This window comes from Lupinus angustifolius, chromosome LG14, assembly GCF_001865875.1.
Source record: "Lupinus angustifolius cultivar Tanjil chromosome LG14, LupAngTanjil_v1.0, whole genome shotgun sequence".
NCBI lineage: Eukaryota > Viridiplantae > Streptophyta > Magnoliopsida > Fabales > Fabaceae > Lupinus > Lupinus angustifolius.
This window is the reverse complement of record NC_032022.1, coordinates 11,766,262-11,777,449: the sequence shown is the minus strand read 5'-3', so window position 1 is coordinate 11,777,449 and position 11,188 is coordinate 11,766,262. Positions and strand designations below refer to the sequence as shown.

Sequence of the window (11,188 nt, the reverse complement as noted above, 5' to 3'; positions counted from 1 at the left end):
TTACCAAATTTAACCCCACAATATAATTCCAAATCAATTATGCTCATACATATTTTAAAACATATAAAGCATAACTAATATATATATTTGATGAGACCATGATAATATGAGTAACATATATATTCAAATCAAAATGTAATACCCAATTACATAAATTTGAAAGAAAAAGAAATGAACACCTAATAAAAAAAAGGTAAGCATTTGATACCCAATTACATAATATGAGTGCAACAATGAACTTTGCAAATTCATGTTATTCTCACTATAGCAACTATATCAAGTGAACTTATAAGCATATATGATAAATTTAGATATTCCCAATTTTCATAACATTACAGCGGAAGCAAACAAAAAAGTTCCCAAATTAAATTTAGGGTTTATACAAAAAATTGGAAAACAATCTTTATGGAGAATCATAAAATTCAGAACTTATGCTCTAATACCACTTGTTGAGAATTCCTTATGATTGATGAAATACCAATTCTAAGATCTTGAATCTCATGATTCTCACACGCATATATGAAACAAAGGGTGCAGTGTCATACTTGAATCCATGTTCCTCGATGTACTCATATGATCTGCGTTTTTTTAAATGGATTTTGGTATGATGGTCTTCCTCAACCAAATCCATGATTCCTCTTGGGACTTGCGTTTTCACTCTGATGGGGAGAAGAGAAAACTGGATTTTGATTTGGTGCGTTGGGGACCATAACCTTCCTTATGCATTAACTTGTAGTGTTCTCATTATCCCCTATAGGTTAACCTGATGAGTATCCACCCATTAAGCTCATATTTGTTATCAACTTTTAGAAATCTATGGGGTGCCAGTAATTAGATCACTTATAATGTAACCCCTGAAATAAATAGCTGATATAATTGTATCAAATATATGATATCTACCTTAATTAGAAATTATAAATTTCTAACATTTCTTATCTTTCTCATTCATGCATGGCTCCTACCATTTTAATATAGTGTCAGAGCATAATTATTCATATTGATCACTTCCACTTATTCTTCACCTGCTCCTTGAAACATCTCTGCTAGTGCTAGATCTCTTGTGAGACAATGGAGGAGGTTGAGTAGTAATGATTGATTTTGTTATTGGCTTCACACCCTTTTCCTATCATAGGTGTGGCCTTTGCTGCTTCAGCAAAACAAGGAGCTTGTTGCCATTGTTGTTCTTCTTTTCTGTTCTTCTTTTCTGTTCTTCTTCATTCCATTCATTCTTACTATCTGCAAGAATCAAGATTAATTTTTGTCCAAATTCATGCCTAAACTCCAACACTCTTCACCATAATTGATGACTTTCCAGTGCAAGATGTGGAAAGAGGTGTCACTTTGGTGTTTGTTCTTTATTTACAAGATTCATGGCCTTTGAGCTTTGCATTTCAGTAGTTGCAGAAGCAACAGATTCCGCCCAAGTTCTTGGACATGGGTCTTTTGGGTGCTTGGAATTTCTTCCAGCAAGGAACAAAGGAGCTTTAATGTTTTTCTATACAACTACCTTCAAAATTTTGCAATCGTAAAAAAAATTAATAATTCTTGGACGGTTCTTTTAGTTTCTTTTCTTATCCTGAAAAATGTTTTGAATGGTGTAATTTGACTCTTATTTCTCTGCTCATATGAGCATTATTGCTACTTCAACTACAAGCAATCCAAGACAATTTGCAGTTGGCGTTGTGTCAGCAGAAGAAACAATCGTATTCTTCCAGGAGGTGCAAGTGCACATCACTGTTCTCACGTTTTAATGCCATCTTAATCAAAGCAATGTGGTAACACTTAAAGCCTCATCATCTAAAACCTTATATATCACTTCATCTATTACCCCACTTATTTCTTTTCTTTAATACTCTATTTTTTTTTTTACCTCTCTCTCATTAAACACACAACATTGTTAAAGTATGTATTTTTCTTCATTGAAGCATCATTTTAGGATCAAAATTTAGAATCATTTTCTCTATTTCATCATCAATGGTTGGTTTGTTTTTGTCCATGGTGGTTAAGCTCATATATAACTTTTGTCATGGATGATTAAGCATTTGATGGTTAGCTTATGTCCATGGTGGTTAAGCAAAGATATAGTTTTTGTCGTGGATGATTAAGCGTTTGATGATATAACTTCCACCGCAGGTAGTTAAACGTTGTTATTACTTCAAATCAATTTCAAGCTTGGAGTTCAGAATTTTCACTCTTCAGCTTGAGGGGTTGTTGAAATATATTGTGAACTATATTTTAGTATTTGGGTTGATATTGTATTAGACTAGTTATAGTTAGAGTTAGTTTTAATGGTTTTAGTTAATTAAGCATTGTTTACATGATTATATAGTTTACTTTTATTGTAAACTATCACTTATTCAATTCAATAATAAGAATATTATTCATTCATTTCTTATTCTTTCTTTCTTTGAGCTTTCTTTAAGATTTTCTTATCTTTCTCGCTCATACATAGCTCCTACCATTTTAATAACAATCATAACTTTTTTTTTGCTAGGGGTGGCTTATACTAATGTGAACCTAGACAAAAACTACAAATAATGGATGGTAGCTTCATCTCCAAGTTTCAAGTTGGTCATCATTTCTTCTTAGAGTTTTAAATTTCTCACCACATTTGGGGTCAAGGTGGTGGGTGCGGATTGGTCGCAGATTAGGATTTTGTTAAATAAGAAGAGAGTTCCGTGCTCCAATGAAAAAATATATAGTTTTGGGCAAGTTAGTGGTTGCGGCTTAGTAGCATGATTGAGTTAAAGCTGTGATGTGGTGGTTCACAATGGGACAACAAGGATAACTAAGATATTCTAAACATGACACCCCAGTTGGGTCGAGAGTTCAGGTGATGCACTTTGGCCGAAGGTTGCAGCTATGTGGTGGTTCTACGCCACAATCATGGGTTGGTTCATCTTTTTTTTGGTTGGCAAAGAGAAGATGTTATTAAGATAAGAGGGGTACTAGAAATTACAAAAAAGATTCTAAAGAGATGTGCAACTATAGAGAATACTAGGTGGTTAATCTGTAATGGTGATTGCTAGGGGTGAAGGGTGAGGTGTGGTTGGGAAGAGAACAGCCCTAGGGTAAGACAAGATTTGGTGTTCTAAATCGTGTCCCAAACTATATCCTGAATAAATAAACATTTAATTTTTTTAATTGACATAATATTTTCATTGGTTCGAGATATAATTTGGGACAATATATCCTTGTCCAGGATGGGTGAGGCAGAGGTGGTGAAAAATGGTCTATTATCGCAAAGTATACATCAAATTATGTTTCACACCAATAAAAATATATTATATCAATTAAAAATTAAATGTTCATTATTTTTTCTATTTCTAGTTCAGCATCTTCCTAAACATAATTTAAGCTATACTTTATGACAACATATGTATATTTCTTCACGTGGGTACATTTGGAGGAGAAAGAGGAATGATTTAGGAGAAGACAATACAACATAATCCAAATGTAAGATAGAGGTGTATTAAACAATTAAATTTAAAGGGTTAATATTAATGATTCTCTTAAAATGTATTAGAGTTTATTTGAATGGACAGAGAAAGATAGGAAACAAATTAAGGAGAAATAAGTTATAAAGAAAATGTACATTTCTCTTATTCGGTTTAAGAAGAAAGTAAGGGAAGAGAATTAAAAAGTACATAAAATCACTAAAACTCTTTCACTCCAATGTGAGGAGAAAGTGATGAGAGAATAAAATGACAAAATCAATCACTTTTACGACTAACTATATTTTTTATTTACATACATTTTTACATCATTATTTTTCTTTATATTTTCTTACTTCATAAATATCATTTAAAATTACATTAACATAATTTTTACAATAAATTTTAAAATTGTAATTCTTAAATTTTTAATAAGTATTAAAATATTTTTTCCATATTCTTTCTAGCTTATAGGTATTTGTCATTCAAAAGTTTATATATACATTTTCTCTTCTCTTTCTTTTCTCATTCTCTCATACCATATATATAATACAACAATCTGCTATCTTTCTCTCACTTTTTTTTCTCATTTTTTCTATTTCTCCCTTTTCTCTCCTCTCTCCTTTTCTATTCTTCCACCAAAGAAATGTTTAATATTTAGAAATCATCAAATTTCTATATTTAGAAACAAGTTTTTTTTCACAATAGTGATATTTTAGCCGAAAGAGTAATTCTTTTTTAATGATAGGGGTAACTATACTGAATTTTTTGTCTCTGCTCATTGTTCATACAATATATTTGTTATACACACGGTCAATTTTGAATTTCTGACATTAGATTTAAGAAATCTAGTAATTTACCAATTATACTAAAGAAAATGAATTTGATAATAAACATGTAGTTATTGTATACATATCACATTTTTTGATAAAATATTATATGGTAAATGTCATGGTCTCAACCACATTTTTATCATTAATTTTTTGATACAATTAAGATATTCTCTCAACTTAGAATTAATCTTTCTGGTGTACGTGACTTCCATTCTCAACAAATATCACTTCCAGAAAATTGTTATCATTAATTTGAAATAAACTAATTTAAATTTAAAGGATTAATATATTATTAATTGTGAAAATTAAATTGGTAATATTATTCCTCAACCATATAATAATTTTTTTTCATATTTAGCATAAATATTAGAACCTTCCTAATTGGACATATGCAACCGAAGAGAAACAGGACTACTTTGAACAGCAAAGAAAGTAGAGTGGTTCCCACCCCAATGGAACTAACTCCATTTTTCCATCTTCCCAGTTCTGAAAATTTTAACTTCCAGCTCAGTCCCAAGTATATACAAATTAGAATCAAGTAGCGCAGTTCATGTTCTTATTTAATGACATATTTATGATTAAAACCACACATATATTTATATAAAAAAAACACACACATATATAGCATATTTCTAGAGTCAAGTTGTCAACACACTTTATCCACTTGCATAAGGACTCCAACAAGGGCAGTTAGCTTGTCCATCCTATGTCATCACATACTTTTCATTTGACATGGCACAAACAAGACCATTTCCAACTATCTACATACCCGTTCAAACAACCATAGTATCACGAAACCTGTCATAGGTATACAATAACCTATAAAAAATTTACCTTAGAAGAAGCCATATTTTACCAACAAATGTATCTTACATTAAAATAATGCCCTCTTATCATTGACCAAATCTCTTATATGTTTCATGTCACCCATATATTTCCCACTTTATATTAGAATAATTATAAGTTTGTCACCTCCTCCAACTCCTCATAATCCCTCTTGCTCTAGTATTCATCATTCCTTCTTATCATTTTCTTCATAATTCAATTGGAATTGATTGTTACTAGCTCTATGGATTTTCAAGACATTTCCACGGGAAGATCACCAAGAAGAGAACTCCAAGGCCCTCGTCCTACACCTCTTCGAATAAACAAAGATTCTCACAAGATCAAGAAGCCACCATTGGCACCAGCACCACAACCACCACCACGACAACCAATCATAATCTACACTGTGTCCCCGAAGGTAATCCATACCACACCAGATGACTTTATGAATCTAGTTCAACGCCTTACTGGGTCATCATCATCATCGTCATCATCGTCGTTGTCTGACATGACATCATCTAATCACCCTTTCAATAGTGGTGGGGGAATGATATCTCCGGCGGCACGATACGCCACCATAGAGAAGGCTAGGCCTCCTATGGGAAAGAAACAAGTGCAACCAATTGGTGATGATATTAGCCATGTTGGAGGGTTAGAGATGGTGAATCATGGAGTTGAAAGAGGAAGCATGTGTCAAGGGATTTTGTCTCCGGGACCGGCTTCACTTTCTCCTATTCCTTCAAGCTTCTTCTCACCACCATCGTTGGATCCTAACATGGTTAACTTTCTTCATGAGTTGAGCCCTGCCTTTCAAAACAGAAATGTTATGGATCAATATGGTGGTTTCATCTTGCCTAGCCCTACAAACTTTGTTTCACCTTACACTCCACCTATTGACTTATTCAACTATTTCTTAGATTAAATAAATTCTTAGGGTTTATAGTTGAATTTGATTTCACTTATACACAAGGATTGAGTCCTAAAGGAGATAATTAACCAGATCCTAGATTTAGTTACCATTTTGAGTTGGCAAAGATGGAAATTTGTAATTATTTTTGGTGGCTAGGTAGTTGGAAACTTCTTTAAATGGATTTGTTGGTGGACCATTTATATTCCAATTTTCTTATGACCATCGCCGTTGACATAATTTTTTTTTTTTTTTGCAATGTATTGAATTGGATATTTCATGTTGCATTTGATGATACATATTCAATCCCATTTTTTCTTTGTATGATTAGCAATCACGTGTACTTTCTGGCAAACTTTGATTATTGAAAGCATCTAATGCACTTCACCACCTACCATTCTCTCTTATTTCAGCAAACTTCAATATATATGTGGCCTGACTCATTAGGTGCATAATAAATATATATGGTACGCAATTAATGGGGCTTGAAGAGTAAGGGAAATTATAGAGGTTGAAGATCCAAAAATAAACTCAAATAAAAACTAAAAAATATTAAGTGGCATAAAACAACACCATTTGACTTATAATAATAGTCATGGTACTCTAAATTCTAAAATAATTACCAATAAGATATTAATTTAATAGTATAAGATTTTACTATATCCCTAAAAAGATTAAGAAGTGGTTTGATTTCTGTGAGTGATACTTGTTGGAAGGTATTCTTATACCATAAAAGGGATAACAATGCAATTTCCTTTTGCTTTTATGGTAAATATTATATTCTGGCTAAGACATTCACATTTACTGTTTAAGTGAGACAAAAAAAATAGAATTAATTAATGACAAAAAAATTATAAATATATTTATATATTGAATGTGGATATAATTGGGAAAAAAAATATTTGATAAAACCTTGAAATCATGAAACAAAATTAAATATCTAAAACAACCAAAAATATGAAATAAAGCAAGTAGTTGTTAAAAGGTTGGATATTTTAAATATGATGCGAATTTGTGTGTATAGAACAAGACTTGTTATTATACATAAATATTAACTGGTAAGAAAATACAAATCGAAATAATGATAAAAAGTTTTTTTGTACTATCAATGATATCTTCTCACATTTTTTGGTAAGGAATTAATCATTTTTGGGTTTGTGACTGCTCCTTCTAATAAGTGTCGCTCTCATGAATCAAACTATTCAATCTTAAGATTTAGTATGACCTTATATAACTAGACCAACGCCTTGTTGGTATGATAAAAAGTTAAAACTCCAAACAAAATAATTAATAGAACATCCTAACATTAATAAAAATTAAAAGGTTAATTCCTTAAAATGCATATAAGAAGAATAAAGGTATTCGTATGTGACAATAATGTAATGTCCTTTTGCTTTTATGATATATTTTGAGAACTTATATAATAAATGAAAAATATAAATAAATGTACAAAATGCTAATTACGGTGTTAAAATTTTGGTGCCAGCGTAATACATTTCATCTAATATTTTTTTACCAAGACAATGTTAGTATACTAGTTTAAGACTCATTAATTCTCAATTATCTAATTTGATGAATTGTGTGACTCATAATAGCAATACTTATTAAGAAAAACACTAAAACATCAAAAAATATTACTTTTCATCGTACCAAAAAAATTCACATAAATAAAAGCGAAATACACTTTCAAGCTGCCCTAAGACAAGAAAAAAAAAACACGTCTCCTTCTTTCTCCCCTTTTAGGATATATATATTCAGGCACGATCTATATTAGGAGCCGCAAAGTCAAAAGTTTAACAAGAAACTCAATCTAAATTTGTTTACATATGTGTATTTTATAATTAACTGACAGCAAGATGCTGGAGCAGTTAGAGATAAAAAATGCACGAAAGCACAAGCCAACAAAAATGAAGTTGACACTACTATAATGACTAGTAGTGCTTGAAATTAAGAAAAATAATTAAAAAATCAGACGTGGAATTTTGGCTGGCATGAATCACAAATTACATGCATCTATTGATCTGACTTCTGAATTACATTTCGTGAACACTTCTTCTTTTTTGTTTTTAGACGTTGAATCATCAACTATATAACCGAGGTAGAATGGTAATATAATAGATTATATTATAATACCATTGGAATCCAATCCTTTGCTTGCCAAAGTTGTAAAACATGTACGAAAATCATCAAATACAATAATTATAGTTATTATGGTATTTTCACAAATTTTATCCTAGCGGTTAGCTCGTAGTCAGGGATGAGCATGATACAACCCAACCCCCTCACCTGGCTTAGCCTGATTATGGTCGAACTCGCATAGGATTTGGGTGGGTCTAGGGCCAAATTTGGATTTAAAAATTATATCCAAACAATATTTAGGGTCATGTAATGGACAAACATAAATTGGCCTGGATCCGTCCCATGACTATTCACTCGTTATGTTTGTATGTGTTTATATTCTATTATGTACAGAGTAATGAAATCTCATTGATCGAAAATATCATTGTTTATCTAATTTTTTATCACATTTACATGATTAATAATATCTACATATATCATTTCATGTGTCAAATTACATATACATATAATAATAAATAATATCAAGATGAATTTATCTAAAAGAGATATGCATTATATTTAATCGGGTCTAAGATCGAATTCGGGTTCAAAGACTGTCTCAATTGACATTTAGGGTCGAATTAGTTTCAATGCTAGAGTCGGATCTGAGTTAAAAAAATATCTCAATCAATATTTAGGGTCAGGTAAGGCTTCATTAACTCCAGCAAGATGGATTGAAATGTGTGTTAATTAAGAACATACAACCAAACTAATTAAGGTGGTGTGTAACAGATATATTATTTAAAGTTTTTGGTATATACCACAATTATCATAACACTCCAACCTTAACATATGATCCTAATAATAGTAAAATTTACTATTTTAAGATATTAATTTTTAGCACTTCTAGACTTCAATTTATTACATTTATAGTTAATGATTCAATTTTCGTATGATTTGTTTATGCATGTAGTTATTATTGTCTCATAGTTTATATTTTATTTTTAGGTATATTTTGGAAGAAGAAATAAGGATTTAAATCAGACAGCCTAGTAAAAATTGCAACACTACATTCATTTATTGTTGTATAGAGAATATTTCTAGAGATGATGTTCCTAATATACGAAACTTTAATATGAACGACTAGATAAACATAACATGCAAAAGAATTACTACGCCAGATATCGTAATTAATGCTGGTCATTCAACCGTGCTTGCTAGAATAATGCTATTAAAAACGAGATAGAAGATGATCAACAACGCTCATTAAAACAAGCGTTGTCACATTAAATAGACGGATATAACTTCAACAGTGCAGACGTGAACGAGCACTATTGAATTAGCGCTGGCATGAACGAGTGATGTTCAATTGTGCACCTTTAAACAAGTGTTGTTAATTTACATCAATTCAACAAGTCAAGAATGAGAGATTGTTGTTGAATATGACATTGTAACAATACTTTCGTAAATGAGTGTTGTTGATAGGATACGACGTTTAAGCATCAAAATTTGCTTAAATGAGCATTGTTAAAGATGGCATATCAACAATGCTCTTTTGATTGGATGTGACGTTTAAATATCAGAAAAATTAATAGTGAAGTACTCGACTTCAACGACATTCTCTCATTTATATGTCTCTTTGTTTCTATGCATATTCTTTGTTTGGTTGCTTCGTGATGTGGGTTGCATATCTATCAAGGATAGTGATAATCATTCTCTTTGAGACATCTCTTTTTTCTCAGAGGAATCCGTCGAATTACTATAGCTTAACTTTCAATTTGCCTATGACCATCAAATGAAATATGAATAATCTGCCATCCCCTCTTTGAAACAAGGGGCGCTTCTAGTTCTTTCGGTGTTTGAAACAATTGAATCTATATATGTTATGGTTCACACTAATGTTTCCAAGTAGTGTAAGATATTTATTATTTTCTTCTCAACCAAGCATGATAATGGGTTCAATTGTTTCTTTGTGCATGTTATATTCAATCATTTCAATTTGTCTAATTAGTCATTCTCTCTTTTTAATTTCTCATTGTATAATTAGTCATGACACACAAAGAGAAGAAGATAGGAGGAAGAAAAAACAAAGAAGCCAAAAAGAGAGCAATACCAATGCACACAAAAAAAGGAAAGTTTTGTTTAAGTTAAAAAATAGAAAAAAATGTCACTACTCACTACCTTCCCCGCATAAAGGTTAGCTTTTGCATTTAAAATAAGTGGTTTCTCTAATTAATAGTAACAACTTAAAGTGCACTCTTAGGGTTTAACTGTTTCATTATTCATCTTGTATTATTATTGAATGGTTTCCCATTTTCCGAATTAATAGTAACAAGTCATTTTCTATTTACAGCTTGGACTGCACAAATGTATTAGTTCTCAAGTAAAATATATATTTATATATTTTACTCTTCTTCATGTTCTCTACACACATTAAAAGAAGATTATGTTAATTACTACATTTTTTTTTGTAGGACATTAAACTAATTGAGAAAGAGAAGTGAGTAGGTGATATTTCTAAAAAGAATATATTATATATATATATATATATATATATATATCATTTTTGCAATCTTCATTCAATCTCTATTTCTAATTTCTTACTAGATTTGAATGTTTAATCTTTGTATCTTCAATCTAATTTTTATTTATTTATTTTTGCATCAATTCTTAACGGCTATAAGGAATATCTTAATTCTATTATGCACTTAGATGATTTCTTCGATTGAGGGACACTTTGAAGGGTGAACAACTATTGATGTTAATTTCTTTTTTGTTTTTTGTTTTGAATGGTTGTGCAAACTTCATGAACATTGTTAATTTTCAATTCTATTTTGAGCCCTAGACATTTTATTTTGACAACATAATAACTGTTTAATTTGTGGTAATCTTGATATTTTGTTTTTGTTGTACAATATAGTTCATCAAATATTCTTTCTCTTGTATTAATGTGTATTTGTGTTGTTTAGAATTTATGTATTATTGATAATTGTATATGTAGGTAATCAACAACGCATGTTTTGTGACAAATGTTTTTGTATTAATCATATACAACATTGTCATTTTAGACGATGTTGTTGTATATAATTAATATAATACCGCCAATGTATAACATCGCTCGTTGGAGGAAG

General features: G+C 30.7%; 1 protein-coding gene across 1 annotated transcript; it reads left to right on the top strand.

Annotated features, from left to right (window-relative positions):
• LOC109326819 (protein MKS1) lies at window positions 4,946–6,589 on the top strand. The gene has a single exon (XM_019559667.1). It carries the CDS (start codon window positions 5,337–5,339, stop codon window positions 6,012–6,014), a length of 678 nt encoding a protein of 225 aa, XP_019415212.1. The 5' UTR covers window positions 4,946–5,336; the 3' UTR covers window positions 6,015–6,589.